The 27,347-nt window shown below is 40.2% G+C and overlaps 1 protein-coding gene across 5 annotated transcripts in view; it reads left to right on the forward strand.

The window, feature by feature from the left end:
- Positions 1 to 26,144, forward strand: part of LOC121270832 (AP2-associated protein kinase 1-like) — a 114,582-nt gene extending 88,438 nt beyond the window's left edge. For 4 of the 5 annotated variants that reach the window (XM_041176310.1, XM_041176312.1, XM_041176313.1 and 1 more), the window contains 6 exons: positions 10,454 to 10,615; positions 19,229 to 19,458; positions 20,099 to 20,256; positions 20,940 to 21,056; positions 21,411 to 21,506; positions 24,159 to 26,144. In XM_041176310.1, the coding sequence (XP_041032244.1) occupies positions 10,454 to 10,615; positions 19,229 to 19,458; positions 20,099 to 20,256; positions 20,940 to 21,056; positions 21,411 to 21,506; positions 24,159 to 24,253 (858 nt within the window). In that variant the 3' untranslated portion in view covers positions 24,254 to 26,144. The remainder of the gene's footprint in view (positions 1 to 10,453; positions 10,616 to 19,228; positions 19,459 to 20,098; positions 20,257 to 20,939; positions 21,057 to 21,410; positions 21,507 to 24,158) is intronic. The other variant, XM_041176311.1, reaches the window with a different exon arrangement.
- The last annotated feature ends 1,203 nt before the right edge of the window (positions 26,145 to 27,347 follow it).

The raw sequence follows: 27,347 nt of genomic DNA on the forward strand, positions 1-27,347 counted from the left end.
TCAGCATAAATTGCCTGCTTTTGTACTCAATACCTCTTTTGTGTTCATCCTCCAAGTACCAACAGGCTGGTCCATTTCTTCAAATGGTCATCCCCTTTAAGATTTCAAGCCCTGAAACATTTACTTGCATGGTTTCACTTGCTATAATTGACTGTCTTTGTATTGATCTTGCTTGGTGCTTTTGCCCCATTGTCAGCAGTGCTGGTCTCATGAACTACTCATCCATTCATTGGAGTTTCATGATCACTTTGCAGGTGCATTCTGTTTGGTTCAGCACACATGTTTTTTTAGGCAATACATTTTTCCTTTTAAACTTCCTTCAAGCCCCATCATTCTGTGCCTCATGGTGCAGTCTTTACTGCATTGAATCCTTCAGTCAGGATCTATCTCTGTTAAAGCCTGCTTTGATCAATGCTAGTGTAAGGAACTATATAATAATTAAAAGTATTTTGTATTTATCATCCTACAAGTTCTAGGAGCTGAGCCTTCGCTTAGGTCTAAAGAACTTCAAGTTGAAACATTCACTGCTGTTATCAACAGCAATGCCACTTGCTCAGTCATCTTGCAAATTTATTAAGTACCAAGTTAGTCCCTTTCACCAAAGGCCAAGAGACACAGACTCTTAAGCTAGAAAGGGACTTTGTTGTTGGGGACATAGCCAGTTGCCCAATTGGGCAGGCTGTGCACCACCTCTGCTTCTTTAAATATATGACCAAGTGCCAGAGCTGGTGAAACTATCCAATGTCCTCAGCTACGATGGAGGCTCCTTTGTCTTAAAAGAAACAAGATAGCGTCTTGACTTCTGTAGGCAGAACAATGCCTGATGTGCATTTCTAGGGCCTTTGCTTTGTTTTTTGGTACCACCCAATGGGTTGGCTGGTACCTTGTGACTGAGTGGCTTTGTTGCCTGATGATCTAGCAAACAAGTAGGTAGTAGCTTGATGGTGATCTTCAAATGAACATGCATCGTAAGGCATCTTAACCTGAAGCTTCATATCAGAGCTGCCAGGATAATCAAAATAACTATTCCCCTAGTGCCAAGATAATAGCTGTTGGATCAAAGAACTAGTATCAGTGAAAAATCAAGGAAAAACTGTTGTATTTCAACTAAACTATGCAAAACATAATCCTGACATATGACGATTCTTGCATTCCTTGTAATCAGGAATCGGCTTTATCAAAGTTTGGCAGACCCAGACTCTCCAGTGCAAAGTTCCCATTCTCAACTTTTAGGCTGAGCACTAAAAGATTTTTTTGCAGTTCAGATCTGTGAGCATATGCAGGTGGTTGGTTTTGATCTCGTGACTGTAAGCTGAATAACAGTTTGACACTTGCTTTGTCAGCTGAAATGCTCATCAGCAAAGAGACTTGAACCTAGATGTGTGGAGTCAGCCAAAAATCACCTTCCAAATATTGCATTCGTGAGGGATTATATTCAGATGCATGCAGGCACGCTCTGGTGGACAAACTAAATTGTGGCAAACTGTTAAATAAATTGGGTGTCTGGTGCTCTTTGATAGATTCCAAAAATCTGGCATTGATGTTTTCTGTGCCCAAAATAGATTGAGAATACAGAATGTGCCAGTGGAACTCTGAACTCCTACCTCTTAAAAGTTGAGTTAAACACTTTTCCTGTTTTATGGGAAATTTCAGAACCTCAGTATAGCTGATGACCACATTGTTTTCTGCCTTTCTAGAAACTTCTAAGCATCAGGTAACTTCAGCTCTCTGTTAGATTTATTTTTCCAGATGTGGTGATAACACTTTGAATGTTTGTGTGGCAGCTGTGAGGTATTACCACTTTAAGGTGATCTTGTTTTGTTGTGGACACTCTTATAACATCAGATAATTCCTCCATACCCCAAGGCATATACTATGAAATGGAAGAGAGCTTTTTTGATGGCAGGAAATTCTTTTTATCCTTTGTGTATTATGAAACCTTAAAAGATCGCACACATTTCTGCTCCAGTTCTTTGTCCAAGAGGGTCCAGGTTTGCTTATGATACATCTGGTGGCCACACATTACTATTGAGGTTGTAGATATCTTAATTCTATAACCATCTACCATGTATTAAAACTTGTATTTCTGTGAACTTTCTGGGACAACTTCTTCGAATCAAGATTCATAATTACACTTTTATAACATACTCTTTATGCAAGCATGCCACTTTGATGCTAGTGTTGGCATTGTATAGCCTCAATTTTATATCTCACAGCATATTGGCCTATGAATGCAGAAAAAATCCCATATTCCATCCAACTCTGCTACCCCAGTTTGCTGTCAACCTGTCTATTGCTATCCATAAATATTAAACCTGGGGGATGTGTAAAATAAAAGACAGCTGTAAGATAAAGTGGGAACTAAATTAGCGTACCATTTAAGCCATGCTTACTGATTCTAGGATTATAGTTGATTTCCTGAATGTAACTGTGCAAGTAATCAGCTAAACATACTACATATAAATAACTGTTGCCTGTGTAACCTCTCAATTCAAGCAAACTGAAGTTTCTTGCAGTTAAAACAGTAACTTCTGTGTTGCTGTCATCTGCGCACTTAATGAGCATCAACTTCTGATGCTTGACTCAGCACATTTGGCTTGGTACTCAAGTCAGCCACAAGATTCCACGTTGCTTAAGATTGTCAGAATATAATTTCATAAGTTCTCATACTTGAGGTTTTTTTACTACTGGTGCATTCCCTCAAATGAGTGCAGATATCACGGTTGTCAGACCTTATATTTAGGTTAGCCTGTGTTCTTGGCTCTAGGTAGTCACTTGTTTTGATTGGAGATAAAAATATGCATAATTCATGTTCAAATAGGATATGGCTACATTGATTGTATATTTTTCTTTGGAACTAAGAGAATGCAAACTATCATACTTTGCTAGGGGGGAGAGAAGGGAGGATTGAGTTGTACATTCAGGCTTGGGCTGATGAGTGGCAAGTAACATTGACACCACAGGTGCCAGGGAAGGATAATCTCCAAGAGAGAACCTAAACATCTGCCCTTAGCATTCAACAACAATGCCATTGCTGGATCCCCCCCTCATTCTGGGGTTTAGCATTGACTAGAAACTTAACTGTGGCTGCAAGAGTAGGTCGGAGGCTGGGAGTTCTCGAAATGTGCACCTCCTGACTGCTCAAAGTTCATCTGCCATCTAAAAGGCTTCGTGCAGTTCCAACAATACTCAAGTTTGTGGCATCCAGGCCAAAGCAGTTTGCTTGATTGGCATCTCATCCACCACCACAGATGCACAGTGGCAGCAGTGTGTACCACATACAAGATACGTGCAGCAACTCACCAGGCCTCCTTTGACAGCAGTTTTCAAACCCATGACTTCTACCATCTAGAAGAACAAAAGGAGCAGATGCATGGGAGTACCTTCGCCTGAAAGTTCCCCTCCAAGCCACACACCATCCTGACTTGGAACTATATTACTGTTCCTTAACTGTCACTGGGTCAAAATCCTGGTACACACTCCCTAACAGCATTGTCTGTGTACCTATTTCACGTAAACTGCAGAAGTTCAAGAAGGTGACTTAACATTGCCTTCTTTAGGGCAATTAAGAATGGGCAATAAATGCTGGCATGACAGCAACTCTCAATTCCAGGATTGAATACACAAAGTAGACTAGCATATGCCCTTTTCAACTCAGCGAAGACTGATTAAATTCAATCCTTCTGTCTGCATTGGCCCCTAAATCAAACCTTGGTTGTGGGTCCAAGCTAATTTGTTAAGTATGAACCTAAAGCACAATCTGCACGGAAATTGACCTGTTGCACATAAAAGCAAAATCCTTGCTGCACGTACAGATTCTGCCTTTTAGGCCAACTTAAGATGAAGCAGAAAAAGGAGATTGATGACAGATGTCAGGTTGAAAATGCAGGAAGGAACCAGGCTGAATATAGAAAGCTCAGAGGGATCGTGAAAAATGAAATTGAGAGAGGCAAAGAGAAAGTCAAGCAGCTAAATTAAAAGGGAATCCAAAAGACTCAAATGTCTGAATAGTGAAAAGGTTGGGTGCACCCCTGCTCTATCAGCAACTGAAAAGCAGAAAAGAGGACATGGCTAAGAAAGTAAATGAGTACTTTTGCACCTGTCTTTATCAAGGAAGAAGATGCTGTCAAAGTCATAGTGAAGGAGAAGGGAGTTGAGATACTGGAAGTGTTAAAAATTGATGGAGGAGGTATTTGCTAGCTTAAAGTTGATACGTGACTGGGACTGGATGGAATGTATGTGAGAACGCTAAGAGAAGTAAGGGTGGAAATTGCAGAAGTGTTGGCCACAAATTAAAATCATCCTTATTTTTAGAGTTGGAGTCAGAGAACTGTAGAATTGCAAATATTTTACCCTTCAAAAAAAAGGTGCAAGGATAAATCAAACAACTAATAGCAAGTCAGTTTAACCTGAGTGGTTGGAAAGCTTTTAGAAATGATAATCCAGGACAAAGTTGTGGATTAACTAGTAAAATCCAGCATGGATTTGTGATAGGCAAATTTGTTTCACAAAAGGAAAATTCAGCAGATGCTGAAAATCAGAAACAACAGAAAATACTGGAAATAATCTGCAGGTCAGGTAACATCTATGGAGAGAAAAAGTAAATGTTTTAGCTTGGTGATGACCCTTCATTGGGAATGCAATTTCAGAGGGCAGTTACATCACAGATTGGTGTGAATTTGGAGTCACTTTTTTTATTCATTTACAGGACGTGGGCATCGCTGGCTAGGCCAGTATTTATTGTCCATCACTGATTGCTCTTGAGAAGGTGATGGTGAGCTGCCTTCTTGAGCCATGGCAGTCCATGTGGTGTAGGTACACCCACAGTGCTGTTAGGGAGGGAGTTCCAGGATTTTGACCCAGTGACAGTGAAGGACCGGCGATATATTTCCAAGTCAGGATGGTGTGTGGCTTGGAGGGGAACTTCCAGGTGATAATGTTCCCACATGTATGCTGTTCTTGTCCTTTTAGATGGTAGCAGTCGTGGGTTTGGAAGGCGCTGTCTAAGGAGCCTTGGTGAGTTCCTGCAATGCATCTTGTAACTCTTTTCAGTCAAAACAATTAAACTAAATTAACAAAATCAGGGACAAAGTAAAAGCAGCCCCTTAAAGAGAAACTGCAATAACAAAAGACAAAATTCAAAGGAAACATACAATTGTCAAACCAAAATGTGATCAAAAGGGTCTATAAAACACCCCAGTCCCCGCAGTGTCCACCAGGCGCAGGAGGCTTCGACAGTGCCAGCAGCCACCACGTATTCACCCTCCATGGATACCCGGCCACGAACGTAGCTGCGGAAGAGGAGCAGACAGTCGGGTCAGACGACCCCCTCGATCGCCCGCTGCCTGTTAATGGCCAACTTGGCCAGGCCCAGGAGCAGGTTCATGAGGAGGTGGTCCTCCCTCCTGCCCCCCCCCCCCCTGTACTGGGTGCAGCGCATCTTGTAGATGGTACACGCTCCTGCCACTGTGCATTGGTGGTAGAGGGAGTGATGTTTGTGGATGGGATGCCAATCAAGCAGGCTGCTTTGTCCTGGAAGGTGTCAAGCTCCTTGAGTGCTGTTGGAGCTGCAATTGCAGAATATTCCATCACACTCCTGACTTGTGGCTTGTAGATTGTGGACAGCTTTGGGGAGTTAGCAGGTGAGCTACTCAGCACAGGATTCCTAGCCTCTGGCCTGCCCTTGTGGCCACAGTATTTATATGGCTAGTCCAGTTGAGTTTCTGGTCAATGGTAAACTCCCCCCCATGTTGATAGTGGGGGATTGAATGATGGTAATACGATTGAGGGACAAGGGGTGATGGTTAAATTCTTTGTTGTTGGAGAAAGTCGTTGCCTGGCACTTGTGTGGCCCGAATATTACTTGCCACTTGTCAGCCCAAGCCTGGATATTGTTCAGGTCTTGCTTCATTTGGTCATGGATATTATCTGAGGAGACGCGAATGGCGCTGAACATTGTGCAATTATCAATGAACAATTCCACTTCTGACCTTATGATGGAAGGAAGGTCATCGATGAAGCAGCTGAAGATGGTTGGGCCTAGGACACCACTGCAGGAGTTCCTCAGGGTAATGTCCTGGAACTGTGACGATTGACCTCCAACAACCACAACCATCTTCCTGTGTGCGAGGGATGATTCCAACCAACGGAGAGTTTTTCCCCTGATTCCCATTTATTCTAGTTTTGCTGATGTGCCTTGATGTCACACGGTGAAATGCTTCCTGGTGTCGAGGGCAGTCACTCTCACCTTAGCTCGGGAGTTCAGTCCATGTTTGAACCCAGGCTGAAATGAGGTCAAAGTCTGACTGACCCTGGCAGAATCCAAACTAAGCATCAGTGAGCAGGTTATTGCTGAGGAAGCGCCGATTGGTAGTCGTTCTGATGATCGAGAGTAGACTGATGGGGCAATAATTGGCCAGGTTGGATTTGCCCTGCTTTTTGTGTACAGCCCGTGCCTGGGCAACTTTCCACATTGCTGGGTAGATGCCAGTGTTGTAGCCATACTGGAACAGCTTGGCTAGGGTGCAGCAAGTTCTGGAGCACGTCTGCAATATTATTGCCGCAATATTGTCAGGGCCCATAGCCTTTGCAATATCCAGTGTCTTCAGCCATTTCTTGATATCATGTGGAGTGAATTGAATTGGCTGAAGACTGGCATCTGTGATGCTGGGGGCCTCCGGAGGAGGCTGAAATGGATCATCCACTCGGCACTCTGGCTGAATATTGTAACAAGTGCTTAAATCTTATCTTTTGCACTGACGTGCTGAGTTCCCCCACCATTGAGGATGGAGGTAGTTGTGAAACCTCCTCCTCCATTGAGTTGTTCAATTGTCCACCACCATTCACCACTGGATGTGGCGGGACTGCAGAGTTTAGATCTGATCCGCTGTTTGCGAAATTGCTTGGCTCTGTCTGTCGCCTGCTGCTTATGCTATTTGGCATGCACGTAGTCCTGTGTTGTAGCCTCACCAAGTTGACACCTCATTTTTAGGTATTACTGGTGCTGCTCCTCGCATGCTTTCCTGCACCCTTCATTGAACCAGGATTGATCTCCTGGCTTGGTGGGATGGTAGAGTGGGAGATATGCTGGTCTATGAGGTTACAGATTGTGGTTATGTGCAATGCTGCAGTTGCTGATGGCCCCCATGCCTCATGGTTGCACAACCTTGAGTTGCTAGATCTGTTCAAAATCTCTCCCATTGTGCCACACTACACAATGTGGGGATTAACCTTTGCCTCCACAAGGACTGTGTTGTGGTCGCTCCTGCCAATCCTGTCATGGACAGATGCATCTGCAACAGGCAGATTGGTGAGGATGAGGTCAAGTATGTTTATCCCTCTTGGTTCCCTCACCACCTGCCGCAGACCCAGTCTAGCAGCTATGTCCTTTAGACTCGGCCAGCTCGGTTTGTAGTGGTGTTACCGAGCCATTCTTGGTGATGGACGTGAAGTCCCCCACCCAGAGTACATTCTGCGCCCTTGCCACCCTTGGTGCTTCCTCCCAGTGGTGTTCAACATAGAGTATTGATTCATCAGCTGAGGGGGGCAGTGCATGGTAATCAGCATGAGGTTTCCTTGCCCATGTTTGACCTGATGCCATGAGACGTCATGGGGCCTGGAGGTGATGTTGAGGACCACCCCAGGCAACTCCCTCCTGACTGTTTACTGCTGTGCTACCACCTCTGCTGGCTCTATCCTGCTGGTGGGACAGGACATACCCAGGGATGGTGATGGTGGTGTATGGGAAATAGTCATACTCTCAATCATACATACAATGTCAGGCTGTTGCTTGACTAGTCTAAGACAACAGGCCAGACAGGTAAGGGTGACCTACCCTGAAGGGCATTGGTGAACCAGGTACATTTTTACAACAATTCATTAGTTTCATGATATTTTATTCCAGATTTATTATTTAGTTGAATTCAAATTCCTCCAGATGCCATGGTGGAGTTTGAACTCCTTTCTCCGAAGAATTAATCTGGCCTCTGGATTACTAGTTTAGTAACGTTGCCACCATGTTCCCGTTTCCCTAAAGTGAAGCTGAGGTGGTTCTCCTTAGAGCAGAGACGGTTGAGAGGATATTTGATAGAAGTGTTAAAAATCATAAGGTCTATAGACAGAGAGAAATTGTTCCCATTGGCAGAAGGGTAAAAACCAGAGGATTTGCAAAACTACCATTGCGAAAAACAATTTTTTACACAGCAGCTGTTTAGAATCTAGAATGCACTGCACAAGAGCGTGGTGCCGGCAGACTTAAATGGGGCTTTCGAAAGGAAATTGGATAAGCACCTGAAGAGAGAAAATTTGCTTGACCGCAGGGAAAGTGTGAGGGGTGAGACTAGCTGAGTTTCTCTTGCAGAGAGTGAACAATTAAACAACTAGTGGGCAAAGGAGGCTTCATGACCATCCCTATCTTTAATAATAGCAAAGACTAGCACTTAAGCACTTTGTCTTCTCCTGGGGTCCCCAGCATCACAGGTGCCTATCTTCGATCACTTCAGTGTGTCACCAAGCAATGCCAGAGTTCATTGGCATCAGCTAAGGCTATCAACCCAAACAGCACCCTTGTTTTAGTACTGATAACTGACTAACCACACCTCTAGCCAAGCTGTTCTAGCACAGCTATAATGCTGGCATCTACAAAGTGGAAAATTGCTAGCATGTCCAATTGAGAAAAAGCGGGACAAATCTAATCCAGTCAGTTATGGCTCCATAAGTTTACTCGTCAGCAGAGTGATGGAAGGTGTAATCAGTAGTGCTATCAGGTGTCACTTACTCCTTCGTCAATGTTTAGTTTGGGTTATGCCAGAACCACATTACAGCCTTGGTCCACAAATGGCCAAAGGAGCTGAATTCCAGAGATGAGGTGAGCGTGACTATTCTTGATATTAAAGGCAGCAATTGACTGATTCAAGGAGCCCTAGCAAAATTGAAATCCATGGGAATTGGGGAAAACTCTCTTCTGACTGGAGTCATACCAGCGCAAATGAAGATTGTTGTGGTTGTTGGAGGCCAATCGTCTCAGCCTGAGGACAATGGAGCAGAGTTACTTGGGACAAAACTGTCTTGGCCGCTTCATCAGCGACCTTCCCTTCATCATAAAGTTAGAAGTGGGAATGTTTGATTGCGCAATATTCAGTTCCATTCACAACTCCTCAAACAGTGAAGCAGTCCGTGTCTGTATGTAGCAAGACCTAGACACTGTTCAAGCTGGGCTGATGATGACAAGTAACATTTGCTCCACACAAGTGGCCAGCAAAGACCATCTGCAACAAGTGAAAGTCTAACTGCTTCCCCATGATATTCAGTAGCATTATCATTGTCAAATCCCCTACCATCAAGATTCTGGGAATCGCCATTGGCCCAAAACTTAAGTGAACCAGCCACACAAATAATGGGGCTACAAGAGCAGAGCAAAGGCTGGGTATCCACATTGAATGACTCAGCCATTGACTATTCACATTCTTTCCACCATCTATAAGACACAATTCAGGAGTGTGTTGGAATACTGTTCAGTTATCTGGATGAAAGGATAAAAGTAACCTGCTTCATTGGTACCCCATCCACCATTATAAAAATTCATTCTTTTCACCACTGGTACACTGTCTGCACTATGCATCATTTAGCAGCTGCACTACAGAAACTTGCCAAGGCTTTTCCAATAGCATGTCCCAAACCTGCGACCTCTACCACCTAGAAGTTCAACAGAGGCATGGAACACCATCACCTCCAAGTCACATACCTCCCTGCCTCGGAAATATATTATGTTCCTTCATCGTTGCTGAGTCAAAACCCCGGAAATCCCTACTTAACAATGTTGGGAGTAATGTTCCTACGTGGACTGCAGCAGCTCACCCCCTGATCACCCCCTCCTTGAAGGCAATTATACATGGGTAATAAATGCCGGTTTTTACAGCAATGTCTACATCCTGTGAAAGAATTAAATGTAGCCATGACTGAAACTGTAGTATGTCCTAGACCATGACTACTGAATGAAAGCAGTTGAATTCTGTTGTATACATGTATAGTTTTTGTACTTATTCGTTCACAAGAAATGGGCGTCACTAGCTATGCCAGCATTTTTTTGCCTATCCCTAATTGCCCTTGAGAAGATGGTGATGAGCTGCTGCCTAGAACTGCTATTGTCCTTGTGGTGTAGGTACACAGAGTGCTGTTAGGAAGGGAGTTCCAAGATTTCGACCCCATGACAGTGAAGAAACGATGATATAGTTCAAGGTCAGAATGGTCTGAGGCTTGGAGAGTAACTTGCAGGTGGCAATGTTCCCCCAGCATCTGCAGCCCTTGTCCTTCTACGGTAGTAAAGATCATAGGTTTGGAAGGTGCTGTCAAAAAATAAAATGGTAAAATTAAAATAATAAAGCCTGAAACTCCAGTTTTTTTTTTCTCTAAACCTAAAGAACTTGCACTAATGCTGTACTCTGTACTAATTTAGCGCTACCAGGTAATGCAGCAGGCCCAGCAGCAGATGATGCAAAACTACTATCTTCAGCAACAGTACGCAACAGCCATGCAGCAACAAGCAGCTTTGCGGCAGATGATGGCACAAGCGTCCGTTCAACAGCAAATGGCTCTGCAGCAACAGCAACAAACTCTTGTAAGAACTTTAATTTATAGTTATTTAATTAGTTTATTTTATTAATGCTTTATGTACATAATTACCGCTTGATGAACCTAGCGGTGTTGAGTTTTAAAAACCTTTATTCAGCAGGCTGAAAATCCGATCACTTGATTCCATTTTTAAATGTGTTCAACAACAGTACTTTATGCTGCACCTTTGACATAGAAAGCTGTTCAATGCTTTTGTGACAAAAACAAAAGTTGCTGGAAAAACTCTGCAGGTCTGACAGCATCTGTAGAGAGAAAGACAGAGTTAGCGTTTCGAGCCCGTATGACTCTTCTTCAGAATGGTGCTTTTGTGAGTTGTAAACATAAATAAGTAGAACTGAACCGAGTTATATTAGGAAGGATGAGCAAAATCTAGTCAAATAGGTGGGTCTTGCAGGAGAGAGAGAAATGGTGAGGTGAAGAGGTTTAGGGAGGAAATTCCTGAAAATAGGATCTACATGGCCAACAGCATGGCTGCCAATGCTAGAGGAAGAGAGAGCTTAATGTGGTTGGAGGTTTAAAATTTGAGCTGTTAAGTGATTGAGAGCCAATGTAGGTTGGTAAGGACAGGTCTGATGGGTGTGTGAGATTTTGTTAATCTGATGAAGCTGAGATTTATTGCCTAGGCCTTTATTGCCCTGAGTAGGTGGTGGGCTGCCTTGTTGACCTGTTGCATTGGTTTCAAGTAACTAAGTGGTTTGCTAGGCTAATAAGAGGGATGTTAAGAGACAACCACTGATGTGGGACTGGAGTAACATAAAGACCAGACTGAATTAGGTTAGCTGGTCCCCTTCCTAAAAGGACACTAGTGCACTCACACAGCTTCATATTGGTTCCATGTTTTTGTTTCCCATTTTGTTTTGGACTGAATTAAAGTTCTCAAACTGCTGTGATAAGATTTGAATTTGAGTTCGCTTGGATTATTAGCCTATATCTCTAATACTAAACAAGTAACATGACCACCCTACCATATCTATTGATCTAGAAAAATGTTGGCTCAAGGGCTGACTTTAATAGATTGATGAAGCAGCTGAAGATGGTTGGGCCTAGGACACTATCCTGAGGAACTCCTGCAGTGATGCCTTGGAACAGAGTCATTCTCACCTTACCTCTGAAATTCAGTTCTTTTGTCCATGTTTGAACCAATGTAATGCTGGTGTCATGGAACAGTACTGTAGCAGTGACTCCTTGGGTCGATGTTGACCTGAAATGTTAACCCTGTTTTTTTCCATAGATGCTCCCTGACCTACTGAAAGTTCTAGCGTCTGCAATATTTTGCTTTTGTAGTACCATGACATTTCAGGTTCATTTGCCCACACCCCTAATTTGATGCTACACAAGCAATCAAGTAACCTTTCTCAACACTCTGGAAAAGTTTGCATGCTGTCTGAATCTTGGAACCGCTTCATTTTGTTGTGATGTTTCTTTATTGTTTAGTCAGATAAGAGGTTCAAGCATGTGTTCATAAAATATTCCTGATATTGTTCTGCATATATTTCATATATGTTTAAATAAAACCTAAAAAATCCTTACCCAGTGACCTGTTTACCAAATAGCTAATACTTCAAGTTGGGAAAATCAAAGCAATTGCCTTTGACCATAACGTCCTAGCTAGCAACTTCCATAAATTCATTTTGTGTGGAAAGTGTTCAGTGCATTATACTGAAATGTAAGAATCTGTGAGGTTAGCAGATGGTCTTGTAAATTGTACTCCTATCCCACACCTACATCTCTCTCCTTACAAAGCAACGGTTTAGAACTTGGTAAGAACTGAAATGATTGCTGGCTGTTGGAATACACTGATGTTTCACTAGCACAGGAATGTTACAAGGTGCACTTTTCAACATTGTTAGCACATATAAATAATTTCACAAATCTTGTCACTTGGTAGGACAGAACTTGACTATTGCTGAAAAGAGAGACACATTGCCAAGCCTTTTCATCTTGCACTCATCAGGACAAATGCAAGAATGCCAAATTTCAAACATTTACAACAATTTATACTATAGGAGATAAAGTTGCTGATTGGTGTTGCCTGGATAAAACAACATGTATTTGATTCAAAAGAGGCTCAAGGCTTGAACCTTCTTTTTGTTTGCAGAAAATGGCTCCCTGCATATGAATGTATGTCATTTCTAGCAAGTGTAAATGAGCCATGTTGCGAGCTTAACTGATTATCTTAAATTGGTAACAAAAACAAAGAAGGCTGGAAAACCTCAGCAGGTCTGACAGCATCTCTGGAGAGAGAGGGAGTTAACGTTTCGAATCTGTATGACTTCTTCAGAGCTCTGAAGAGTCATACGGATTTGAAACGTTAACTTGTCTTTCGCTCCACAGATGCTATCAGACCTGCTGAGTTTTTCCAGCGTTTTTTGTTTTTGTTTCAGATTTCCAGCATCTGCAGTATTTTGCCTTTATCCTAAATTGGTTGTTGGTGTAACTATTAGCGCACTCAGGATAGTTCAGCATGTGCTGACAATCATGGAATTACATCCAACAGTAGATGTTTTGTTTTGGGTTTCGCAAGCATGGGCTGGGTGAGCACATTTATACTCTGCCTATCAGAAACAGAAGCACGTGTCTGATTCGACCTGCCGATCTTTTGGAGTTATGATATATGTACCTTGCATCACAGTGACACTGAAATTCATACGCAACGTTGCTCAATTGTGTGGTGGGCTGTTTGTAATAGAGTGCAGACCATACTAGTCGTGCTTGCGAAACCTAAATAAAATATCTACTGTTAGATGTGATTCAGCGATTGGGCTGAATCATTGTGAAAATTATCGTGATGGTTTGAAATTTGGCAATCTTGTGTTTGTCCTGATGAGTGCAAGACAAAAGGCTTTGGTGACATGTCTCTATCTCTTTTCAGCAATATCACCAGACAGTGATGGGCAACCTAGGCTAGTGAGTGGGCTGCGTGAGTGTCCCCCCCCCCCCCCACCCACCCATCTCAGTGGGCCGTAAGATTGAAATCGGGCACGCGCGCTAACCATGACACAACGAATAAGATTAAATACATTTGATACATGCCAAATATTTCAAAATAAGGTATAGAAAATGCTTAATATTCATACTAATAGAGCTGTCATCAACTTCAAATGGCAAAAAAAAAAAAATTTTACGTTTTCCTTGCATCATACTCAGTGGAACTTCTGGTTGGATCTGTCTTCCATAGACTTTTTAGAGTAGGACTCAGATATGCAGATGCTTCGCAATTCAGCACTGAGATTTCCATTCGTTAGTCTGTTATACTTGCATTTAATCTGTCCCATAGCAGAAAAAGTCTGCTCACGTGTGTATGTTGATCCAAAGATTGACATCAATTTTGCAATGCAATGCCAGAGAATTGAGCAGGGGTATTCAATCAAAGTTCTCGTATACATTTCCTCTTTAGCCGCTTGAACCTAACAGTGATTTGATTGGTCGCAGAGGGAGTGCGCAGCTCTCACAGCCAATGTTGTGGGCAATCAGCAGGCACCTCACTTCACGTGCCTTTGCATTGCATGCATATCGCTTTAGTTATACCGGTAGGAAAAAAAAACAATGTAGGTGGAATCTGGCAATCCTTCGGGCAACGGTCAACAAAATGTTTTGCAGGCCACAATCAGAGCCCTGATGGGTCGCAGGTTGCCTACCACTGCTCTACAGTATTAAATTGCTGCCATTGATTGTGTGCAATTGTTCCCTCTAGTGGTAAAGCAATGTTATAGATTTTATAGCAGAAGCAGGCAGTTGGTGATCTGAAACATAAAACATAAATCTGAAACATGAAACACTTATAAAGTTATCTTCTCTAATCTTTAGTCTTCTCTTCTCTACAGATATCTTGGCATCTAGGTTTCTTTAAAATTAGTGTATTGTTTCTATTTTTTAAACATCAGATGGATGCTTAAATCTTGGAGCGACTATTACTGTACGTTGATTACCACATGAGGTTCTCTTAGCAAAGTTCGCCCTCTGTCCCTGGTGTCTTATTTTACTTTTAAAATATAATTTGGCACGCTATTTCCAGTAGAATTGCAGAATTGATTATCCTCTACATGAGGAACACAGCTAATACAAATTAATTAAACCTATTGTTGCCCTTCCATCCTTTAATTTTTGTTATCGTGATAAAATGTTGCAAAGCAGTTATCAGGAGATTTGCAACAATTGCCCTGGTGATTGTTTTTCCCTTGCAACATTTACAATTGACATTCTAAACTAAACACATTGGGGATAGTTGTTTTCTGCCCACTGGCATGTGTTCCAACATGCTATCTCATTTAATTTCAAGTCATGCGTTACACCCTCGAGCAGTTTTCATTAACAGCAACTGTTCATTGTATTACTATTTCTGTACTTAATTAAAAAGCATTTGTATCTTGGCCATTACCTTTAATCATATTTTCACTACTCTTGCATTGTAACAGCACAATTTTGGCATGGTGTTCAGTAGAATTTAGTGCGATTCCAAAGTACCCTTTGTACAACAGTCGATGTATTTGTCCATTACCTGATGGATTTTTCTGTTGTTGTGTCTTGATGCCCAAGTTGTTCTTTTCCTCCCTTCCATTTTCCATCTCCCTACCTCTGCTAAAATTTTACAGTTAGAGGTTTCTAGTTGTCTATTTTAAACAAAATTAAATCATGAACTGCAAAATCTGAGAATGGATACGATATAATGGCCTGTAACTTTCCCGTTCCCCAGCATCGGATTTGGGGGGGTACCCCAAAGATGCGCTAGGGAATCCCTCTGGCAAGTTCCCATGCAAGGGCATGCATGGCAAATGCCCAGAAGTGCCAATTGCACCGTGCTGGGAACCATCCGAAAATGCAATTTAAATTGCAAACTTTGATTCTGCCGGGGTTATACCAGCAGTTACCCAGAAAAAAAATTAGAAAAATTAAAACCTCTTCTAACTTCTGGTTAACTGTAGTAAAGATCCAACCAACCCCATGGGACTCCCCCACACCTCCACCCCCGACCTCCGACAATCCCATCTCCCACACCCCCAGCCCAGACCTCAAACCCCCTGTCCTCTGAAAGCTCCCCCACCTTACCCTGACCTTCAGACACCACCTCCACACCACCACACACACACACACCCCCTCCCCCTTTCCAACAAGCCCATCTCTTTCCCCCCTCCTGGACCCCAACCCCTCACCCAGACCTCAAACCCTCTGACCTCTGAAAGCCCCCACCTCTTCGCCCCGACATCCAGACACCATCTCCCCCCACCTGACCTCTGGGCCCCCAGCCTCGGACACCCCAACCTCTGGACATCCTCCCCCAGACCTCAGACCCTCTGACCTCCAGATACCCCCAACCCCCAAATCCTATTCGCTTACCTTAGACACTTACCTTCTCCCTGGCCTGTCAATTTCCCTGACCCTTTAAACTTAGGTACTTTACGACAGCAAGTGCTGTTTAAAAAAAAAGGGAGCATGGCCTCCTTGAATACGCTGGATCTAAACTTCCTTGGGGCCTGCGAGGATTCTTTCGACGCAGGCCCCAAGCAGCTCCAGCGAACAGAATTGGCAACACAGTTTTCAAGACCAAGTAAATGTGCATTTATTTCTGCGGGCCAGCACTTTCCAACGCTAGTTGGAAGTTAAGACCCGTTATTAAAATTGTATTAAAAATGAAATTTTAGAATGTCCTGTTAAAATTCACTGAAATGGATCCTAATTTGTAACTCCATGCTGTCCATAAAGTGACTTTTTCCCCTGCTGGTCTTGGCAGTTAGCAATATAGGAAAAAAGGACATAGGAGCAGGAGTAGGTCATTCAGTCCTTCGAGCCTGCTCCACCATTCAATCAGATCCCCTCAGGATTTTATAAACTCCAATGGGTATAGGCCCAAACTGTTCAACCTTTCTTCAAAAGATAACCCCCACATCCCAGGAATGAGTCGAGTGAACCTTCTCTGATCTGTTTCTAACACAATTATATCTTTTTTTTCAAATAAGGACACCAAAACTGTACAGAGCATTCCCGATAAGGGGAGACGGTGGCACAATGGTACTGTCATTGACTAGTACTCCAAAGACCCAGGGTAATGCTCTGAGGACCCGTGTTTGAATCCCACGTGGCAGATGGTGAAATTTGAATTCAATAAAAATATGGAATTCAGAGTCTGATAACAACCGTGGAACCATTGCCGATTGTCGTAAAAACCCACCTGGTTCACTAATGTCCTTTAGGGAAGGAAATCTCCAATCCTTACCTGATCTGGCCTACAGGTGACTCCAGAGCATGTGGTTGACTCTTAAATGCCCACTGAACAAGGCCTAGCCAGCAATGCCCACGTGCCATGAATGAATTTTTAAAAATACTCTCACCAAAGTCCTGTACGGCTACAGTAAAATTTCCCCACTTTTATATTCCATTCCCCTTGCAATAAACACCAATGTTCCATTTGCCTTCCTAATCGCTTGCTGTGGCTGCATACTAACCTTGTGATTCCTGTACCAGGACCATCCAAATCCCTCCTGTACCACTGAAATTGTGAAATCTGCAATCTCTTTAGCTGAAGAATTCTGTAGTCCAAGCACATGTGAAAAGTTTCTGCACAACTGTAATGTTATTCTTCTCCTCAGTTTTTCTCACTGCAAATTCTGTAAGCTGGCATTTGTGTAAAAGCCACAGTACGCGTGAGAGAGAAGTAAGTGTTGAATAGGGGCTGAAAAAGACTTGCATTGATCAACATGCTCCAGCCTTTACTTTTAAAACGATGCACATCTTTAAAATCTGAGTTCTAATAATCTGGCAGCTGCACAGTGATGGACTGAAGAGTTGTCTCTGTGCTGTAAGATTCTGGTTATTTGCCTTCATTTCATGACTTAATCCACCAAAATGCTTGCAGATCATCTCTAGGTTCAAAGCTAGGTTGTACATCTCAGCGTTTTAATGCTCCTGAGCGTTAATTTAAGATGAGCGAATATTCACGTAATAAAAAAAATTGTCATAAACCACTTAAAGCCAATTGTGAGATTAAATGCTATTCAGATCATTTGATTTTTATCCATTGTTTTAGAAGTTGAATCCTTCCTTAAATTACTTGCTCATAATCTAAAGATTGTCACAGTAATTTTAGAGCAACATTTTGTATTATTTAAATCTGTGCTGTGTTGCTCTGAGTAACATGTTACAACTGCAATTTGAAGCATTTTTTAAATCATGGGAATCAATAGCCAAAAAAACTCTTAATGCTATGCATCTTAAGTTGAATGTTGTTTAAAAGATGGCTTTACTGACAAAATTATAGTGATTTTTTTTTAAAAAATGCTAGAATTCAGAGAAGTTGGGTCTATTTTGATTTTTTTCTATTGATAATACAAATTTGATACATATATTTTATTTATGTATGCAAATTATGCAATCTGCCATGTCCTTTAGGGAAGGAAATCTCCAATCCTTACTTGGTCTGGCCTACAGGTGACTCCAGAGCTTGTGGTTGACTCTTAAATGCCCACTGAACAAGGCCTAACCAGCGATGCCCACATGCCATGAATGAATTTTTTAAAATGGCCTCACCAAAGTCCTGTACAGCTGCAGTAAAATTTGTCAAGTATTAGTTTAGAAATGCTGATTTTTTTTCTTGTTTTGTGGTTTCCAATAGATTTTATTTTGGGTAAATTATTTTTAAAATGCTCTTAAGGTAAAAAGGTTGCCTGACCCCTGGCCTAAACATTGGTGCTTTAGCTGCACATCTCTAATATTCAAGAGCAGCTTTTATCTGCAGGTAATTGTTTTGAACTTGCCACACTAAATTAATAGATGAAGATTTTGGAATAGGATGCTGCATCAGTCGAACCCTAGTGGTTTTCCACAGAAGTAACCAACCTTGTGTAGTCCACAGTGAAGAATTTTAAGACACTCCATTTTTGTGCCATTTGTGCTATCTCATATTGTGAAATTCTGTTTCTTCTGCCTTGTGTAGTTTTCCCCCTATGCCATCTTGCTGCAATCCTTTTCTCTGGTCCGTTAATCTATACATGTAATATTGTGAGTACAAAACTTTTTTGTACCAATGGCTGAAAATATAACTTAGTTCTAGTTTTTTTAATAAAATACTAAAACATTTTAAAAGCTTCCAACCAATTCTAATTTCCAAGTTTTTATTTTCTGAAAGATGTCTTTAGACAGTTGATGACACCATACTGAATGAACCACGCCAAAGATTCTCAAAGTGAAATCCTCTAAATGTCAGGAAGGAGATAGCTCATTGGAGCAGATACTTGTCCCATAAACGACATTTTTTGGTGCTTCAAGTGCATTTCTCAGTGCTACTTGTACTATTGGTTGTGTTTTCCATAATTTGTTTAGTGAGATTTTGGCATTGATTGCTTTGTAAAGCTGTCCAAACATGGTTTTTAAATAACAGATTTGTTTAGAGAGAGCAGTTTTCTTTTGGGGTTTGAGGGAGATGTGATTCCCTCAAACTAGATTTAAGATTCAGCTAGTGGCATAACCCAAACATAATTGACCATCTTCCCTAAATGCATTGTGAAGCACTTCAGCATTTGGGTTTCCTTCAATTCATTTTTACCTTGTACACAAGTAAATTGAGTCAGTGAAAATGAATGCGTAAAATATAATGACTTCTGTACAGTTGCAGGCACATATGCAGCAAAAAGTTCAAGCTCAACAAGTTCAGCCCCAGTCCCAACAGACAGCCAAGCTGTTGTTGCTAACGCCACCGTCTTCACCAAAGGTACAGCGAGCAGGCCACAGGAGAATCGTCAGTGATGTCCCGTTCAGTAGTGTGTTTGGAGTCCCTGCCAGTCATTCCTCTCAACAACTGGCAGCAGCTGCTGCAGAGGCGAACCTTTATAAATCAAAGTGAGTTCAACACAACACCTGTATTGATTTAGGTTGCACCTTAACTTGCAAAGATCTCTATAAGTTTTCCTTTCCTGTTAAAAATCACCCACCCTACCACCACATATTGCATTTTGCAAAGTTAAATAATAGACGCTAGAATCTCCATTGTTGACAAAGTTGACATACTATAAATTGCCACTACTCTCCAAAATCTATTATTTTACTTTTCTGCAAAGCAGTATTTGGAATAAAAAAAAACATACAAGACTTTCCTTAGCTCTTAAGTTTCAAAAATCTGGAATTTTTGTCTCAAATATTAAGTATTGGCTATTAATGAAGATGAGATATCTTGTTTCCTGCAGAATAAGATTTGTCTAGATATATTGCTGATAGTGAAATAAATTAAGCAAATAGAATATTTTTCTAGATTTATCTGGAAGATACTTTTAGTAATGAGAGAGATTGCTGAGTAATAGGTATGGCTCTGTTGACTTTCTGGACTTGGCCTCTGCAACCACTTTTCAACTTCTGGCGAATGAGTTCTCCATTCTGGGACTTATCTCTGTTTATGAGATATACATTATAAATTAATCACTTATTCAGGAACTGTAAATGTCTGCATTTCCAAATGTTTTATTTCTGGCCAATTCTAATCTAGATCAGCCTCTACAAGTCCTGCAGGATCACCCAAAGCTTCGGAGCAAAACATTTACAATCCACCAGATCTCTCTGTATGGAATCCTTTTGGAGATGACAATTTCTCTAAACTAACAGTGGAAGAACTTCTAGATAAAGAGTTTGCTGAGCTTCGAATTGGTGAGTGTTTTGTGCATTTTTGAGTTGTGTTCCATTCATTTTTCATAAGTCGTTCCATGTGACAACTGTTCCTTGCCCTCTGCATACCACTGGGGCTAAACATAGGACATTAGTGGGGTGAATTGCAAGAATAGTACTGTATTTGGATGTATGTAGGCACTACCTATGAGATTGCATGTTGCAAGCTTCATTGATTCCATAACTTTTCCACACTGACTGTGGACAAAAGCTGTTGAGTTTTCTTGCCTTTTCCTTAGAGATGTAAAAAGTTTGAAAAAAGCTTGAAATACCGGCACTTCATGGTATGACGGGATTATTCTTGGTACTAAAACAGGATTGGTTTGCTGATTTTAAAGTTTCACAGGTTGTCTTTAGGCCTGCCTTCATTGGGAAGTGTCCCTGAAAGTGCATTGCCACTCCTGACTTGGAGAAGCTATCAGTAAGTTGTTGGAGTTGATCTTGTTGATCTCGCAAACTCCAAGCCGCTGAAGTAACCCTTCATATGCTCCAGTAAGATGAAGCTCAATCGGCTCAGCAGTGTAACAACAATGGGGTATGGCCAATGGTCGCTTAAAGATGTTGTTATTTAACTCATTGAAATAACTCGTCACCCTCTTTTTAAAAAATATGAACTGAAGGTGATCCACGTTAATTAACCCTTTCCTTCAAAACTATTCCGACAGATAAAACTGCAGAACTGAAAAAATTGCCGACCGAAAATTTAGTTCAAGCATTTCACCCCAGCATGACTCCACCCCAAACTGATGTATTTGGGGCATCACCTTTTGCATCTGGAGCAGGTTTGTATTAGGATTTGTATAATCTACCAGCAGCAGCTGCAGATTCCTTTATAATTTTGTTATCAATATTGATCACAAATAATATTTATCTGACAAACCATCAGTTAATACATCATGCAATTTTATCATGAATTTTAAGTATTCAATGCAAGCAAACCATTTTGGTAGAAAAAAATTAAGGGAGTCCACAGTAAAAGTTTTTAAATGCATACAAAGTCTCTTTGTAACTCAGTTTATATTTTTAATTTAGTCACTAATATGCAGCTTGCCTGCTATTAAAATGCATGATATTCTCTCCACTCCTTTCTCATACTGTTTCCTTTCTCCCTACTGTTCTCTTTTACTCTTCATAAGAAGCTAAAGTATCTATGGAAGCTTCAGTTCTAGACTCTAGCTCTTCGGCTGCTATTTCTGATCCTTTTATACATGTACCGCTATCTGACTTCCCAGGTAAGGATGAATAAATAATGAGGCTTAGCATTTTGGTCTCCTGACGATTATTCTAATGAGGCGGGGGGAACAGTTTTCCCATAATTAACCCAAATTCAATTTTGAATTATGCTTTAGCAATTTTTATATATTTTGAAAAGTATACATTAAGAGCTCCTCTTCCCATGTGTAATCTGAGGTGTAGGACTTGAAAGATGAGTGTGATTATTGAGCCAATAAGATATATTTATGATATGTTTTATGTGTTGCAATGTACAGGAAAGGAACTGATTGTAGTTTATTTCATTAATAATAAATTAAATTTGTAATTAAAACCACCATAACGTCATCCTGATCCTGGCTAGATTTTTTAAAAATCTAATGCTTTGAATACTTGTGCAGATACAATCAGTCTCTCGTAGTGTGAACGCTTTCATTTTGGAAAAGGGTTCCAATTGCCGTAGTATCTCAGGATCTTTGTGTAACACTTCAGTAACCACAGTATACATTGGTTGGGGACAAACTTGATTTATAAGGTTGTTGATGAGATATAATGTCAAGATAAAGAATTTTTAAGGAAAAAAATCTTTAAAGTAGAGGCTTGGGCCAAAATTGAACCTTTTTTTAATGCAAAACTTAGAGTGGGTGAAGTAGTTGGCACATGGGCCCTAAATTGATAACAGGTAAACACAGCCACAATGCAAGGGTGCCTTTGTCTATCATTCTGAAGGTGAAATAAGTTTTTGTTTAATTTTTTTAATGCTGTCAAACAGTTGACCTGTTGATTTGTTTTGGAAACGGTAAGGAGAACCTTTGCCTTGTTTCTTCAGATCTAATTAGAAAAATGGTCAGGGATTTACTAAAATGGAAAGTGCGGTTCAAAGTTATTCAAAAGCTTATAGTAATCCATGCCCCACAGGATGCACCAAAAATGTGCAACACATATTATTGTTTTTAGTATAATTGTATGCAAAATAGTTGGTTGCCTGTGGGTTTTAGTTGTAGTTAGAATTGCAAAATATCAGGAAAACTTTGACATTGAGATACCTAAAATATACTTTATTTTCAAAGTTCTGTTTAAATACTTGAATTTTTTTATCTTTCCCTTGTAATAAGGATCTTGCTCGAGTAGAATTCTTTGTGTGACATTCACCCAAGTAACCATTATCCATATATCAACCTTGATGGTTCTTGTTGGTAGGCTATTTGACTGATGGCACTCATTTATGAGCGAAATCCTGTTAGTTAGATGTATGTTTCTAGTAGAAATCATTCCACCTAATCAAGAACAGGAACCCTGCGTAGTTTTTTTCCCTGCCCAGGGCATCAAGACCAATTGCAGCACCCCTACCATTAGTAGATCAGTTAATGCCAGCACGGACGGAGATGGACCCCAAAGATCTTCTGTCTGTGTAGGTCAGCTGATCACCAAATAAACTCGCTGAGCCATCTGGGAGGCTGCATTTATTTTTCTACAGACGTGGGACCCATATGATGTGCCTTAATACTAGATTTTATTTTGTATGACAGGGTATTGAATTTCTTCCATCATGAATGGATTGGGTATATTCATTATTGTTTGCATTCTTGAAATTATATTTGAAAATTAATTAACCTGGTGGTTTTCAATGGCAAATATTTGGTTTTTTTTATGGAAGCTTTTTGTTTTAGTGCTAAATTTCAAATGTACTTTGTTTCCACAAACTTGAGAGAAATTTCCTGAGCATGAAAATAAAATTTGGTAATTATACATACCTTGGACTACCTCCCCAGAAAGAAGGTCCAGATAGCCAGATATGATTCTAATTTTTAAGCTGACTTTATAACTCTTGTCAATTTCTGCAAAACACTAATTTTTTTTAAGGAAACTCTTGTTTTGCATGTTCTACAGAGTAGGTTTTGTTGTATTTTTTCTCACTTTTCTGTCTTGCAACCTTTTCTGAGTCATCATGTTCTTTCCTCTGCTATTCCTGTTGCACCTCAGGTAGCTGTACTGGGGATGACTCTGTTTCAAATCCCAGAATCCTTCCTGCTGCTTCAGCTGACAGCGCTGACACTTTTACCCCTGCTGTATCTTCTAATCAGACTGGTAAGAGGAGATGGCAGATGATTTGATTTTATAAATGGTGTTTATGATGAATCCAGGACACAAATCAATTTCCAGGTAATATGGAAAAGTGTACAAAAATAAAATCTAAAAAAATCAGTTGGTTGTAATTGGTAAGTAGTCTAGAAAATGTTTTGCTTATTGTGATGATTCTTCACTGATGTGAGGTACAACCACTTACAGAAGATAACGATTTTCCATATTATTCAAAGGATGTCTGGGATTGACTAACAGCATTGTGTCTCATTTCAGGCCTGTTGTATTATGAATAATTACCAAGACACTGGTATAAATTCATTGAGCTGTGGCATTCTCTCCCATTCTTGCCACTTTAAGTCCGGGTTGTACCATTCTTCTTCCCCTCTTCATTCCACCTCGATATCACTTCTATTCTTTTTGCCTTTTTCAGCACTTCTCATTTCAATCTTTTTTTAAAATCTGTCAACAGCTAATGATTCCAACTCTGGCAGTGTGAGTGCAATTAGGAATAATATAAAGTAGTTCACAAAATCCAGTTGTGTGATGCATAAAAATAACCTAGTAAATTATATTTTTTACTTTTCTAGGTGGTCATTCAAAGAACCGCAGTGGGAGTTCAGAGAACAGTCTTCCTGGTCTAGCTAGATCTTTACTGCTTGTGGATCAGCTTATAGACCTTTAATGACCCTTCCATTAACCTACCTGCATACTAATTACCTGCACCTTCCAGTAGAAATCCCTTTCCAAAGAAAGCATGGTAAAATCAGTAGTATACCTCAGTTGAATGCCACGCCTACCAAGACATGATTGTAACAAGATGCAATGGAGATGCTACTAAAAAAATAAATGACTATTCATCAAGGCCTTCCTTCACTTTGTACCTGCCTGTGTGCCGTTAATATGCATATACAAGAAAAACTGCTTGGACATCCCTCCACTTTTTAAAACCTGCTGAAATCCTCTACCTACCTTCCTGTCTTGTATTGAAATGCTTCCCTGCAGGACCTTGGCTCGATATACCTCAGCATTTTTGTGCATTGTATGGTAAAACTGTGCATAGCTACAATATTCTTTGGTTGCGCAGTGATTAGTTAATTTGAAAATGCAGTACTGGATACCCTGTTTGTCTTTTTTTGGGTTTAATTTTGTACCTTGAGAACAATTTAAACTAACACTACCTGGATTCTACTACTTTTGAAGTTGTAGTGGCATTGAGGTCTGATGTGTTAACTCGCATGACACTTAACTACATACTGATGTGAAAACGTGCAGCTTGTTTTGCACTGCTTAATTGCTTTGCCTTTGTTTGCAATGCATTACGTATGCTCTTCAGTTATTTGAGCATTTTTGCTGTCTTTTTGTAAAGATAATTTTTCATTTTTTCTAACATTATTCAGCCTCAAACTGAATGTCAATAGCAGAGCATCCACCATTTAGCTATTTAATTTTAGTTCTTCCCTCCATTGTTAATTTGTTTTGAATTTTAATTTGACTAGCCTATTTTTAACTTGATGTACGGCCATACCAATGAAATGTCATCCAGTCATATAGGGCTAAGCAACAATGAGTGCAATGTCTCATTGTGCATAAGTAATCTTCCATAGCATGATTTTTAAATTGCTTTTTATTTCCAGTAAGTCATTTATTTTGTACTAGAGTTATTAAAGCAACCTTGGTGGTGGGTTAAAGTTCAAAAAATGTATACATGTTGTATACATATTATATGCACACTGTTATCTAATTCTGTCTTTGCTGCATTTTGTTCATAATCACATGAATGAGGATTTTGAGATTTCAGTTCAGGCTTAATTAGTCCCCAAAATCTATTGCACAACTCTTTGCAGTAAAAGAAAAAGAAATCATTTCTATTTAATTCAGTATAGAATTTGGCTCTTTATTTAGTCTGTTAGATTTTGAAGTGGTCACATTTTTCACTAATGTTTTTTATTTAAGTAAGATTTAGCTTTTTGTAGGACTATTAATCAAAGTAGCTATAATGAATACCGAAATAGAAGCTTGGTTAGTTATTAGAATGATGGCTGTTGTGTATCTTAAATGGGCGATGAGCTTTTACAAAAAGTGTCTCAGGTAACTTTGCTAGATATATACACATTATACATATATATATATATATATAAATGAAACAATAGTAAAGTTACAAACTCTGTTGGCTGTAAATATTTCAAACAGGATGAAGATAATGATGGAACAGTCACCTTCCTGATGTCTTTTAATGTCTAATATGAGGACTGTTACTAGGTGTCTCAATGTGCAATGATGTCTGTTTAATACATTGCTTAGTTTTGACAGGGTTTTTAGAATATAAAGCTTTGCACTATATTTTTCATTGTGTTTAAATCTCAGGATATATCCTGTTTCCCTGTTTATCAAGTAGCCATTATTGGCAGTTGTGAGCATAAAATATGATGCATTGTTTCTGCACTAGTAATTTTGAATGTCCTACCACTCAGCTAGTGTTGAATGACTGCAACAAATGGATGACTAAAATGTGATTATTTAAAACATATATATGCTGTAAATAAATTTGAAAACATTTTCACATTTGCATTAAATGCTGCTTTTCTGGTTTATTGATTTTGTATATTTGTACCATGTAATTAGTGCTTTGTCTAAAATAGCTTTGTTAGCAAATTTTGTGCTTTGCAAAAACAAGTATGACTGTTTCTGTTGAGAGTATAGAATTATGTGCAAATGAAAATGTCTTAACAGGGAGATTATGCTTTTTAAAAAATTCTCTGGATATGGATATCACCAGTGATGCTGGCATTCATTGCCAACTGCTAGTTGCACTTCAGAGGTAGTACTGAGCTGCCACATTGAACCGCTGTGATATGAAGGTATTCCCACATTTCTGTTAGGGAGGGAGTTCCAGAATTTGAGCCCATTGACAATGAAGGAACGGTGATATATTTCTAAGTCAGGCTGGCATGTGTCTTGGAGGAAGAAACTTGGAGGTGATGGTGTTCTCATCCATCTGCCCTTGTCCACCTGGGTGCCAGAGGTCATGGGTTTGAGGGGTTATATTGAAGAAACAAGAATTTTGTAGTAATAACTCAACATCTGACTGAAAACATATTTATTGGCTTTCTAAAGCAGTTATAATTGTAACAAATTATACAAAATGGTAACATTTTGTGATCATATTCATATTTAAAAATGGATACAAAGGTTGCTTTCTGCAAACTGCATGGCCATTGAAATCCTTGTTGCACCAGTGATGAGTTTGAATAACTGCATGTGCATAAAATGCCTGTGTATCTTGCTAATAACCATTTCACCAAAGAACCACCATTAGAGTATCACTGGAAAGAATATCTTCCTTTAATGTCAATAATGTTGGGGAATAACAGTAAATCTAAAGGATGACCATCTTTTCAATCTTTCCAGAATGAACTAATGCCCTTTTTAAATTCATCATGGGATGTTCCTATGTTGCAATCATTTTGTTATATTTGTGATATTGATATTCATCAGATGTGATTTCAAACACAGAAAAAGTCATTGTATTTTCTGCAATGCTGCCATTTTGGGGCCTTTTAATAGTGTAGTTTTGTGAGCATACTCAGTATTTTCAAACTGATTTGACTTGTCCAACATTCTGGAGTTTGTGCCAGTCTTTCCCAAGGCAGATCTAATTGGAATAAAAACATGGCTAGTGGACGAGGTCTATGTTGCCCATTGCAGAGGCCCTCCTTGGCTAAGAACACAAGCAATGTCAAGTTGTTCCACCACAGACCTTTCACGTGAGAAAAAAC

The sequence above is a fragment of the Carcharodon carcharias genome, chromosome 28, assembly GCF_017639515.1.
Source record: "Carcharodon carcharias isolate sCarCar2 chromosome 28, sCarCar2.pri, whole genome shotgun sequence".
Taxonomy (NCBI): Eukaryota; Metazoa; Chordata; class Chondrichthyes; order Lamniformes; family Lamnidae; genus Carcharodon; species Carcharodon carcharias.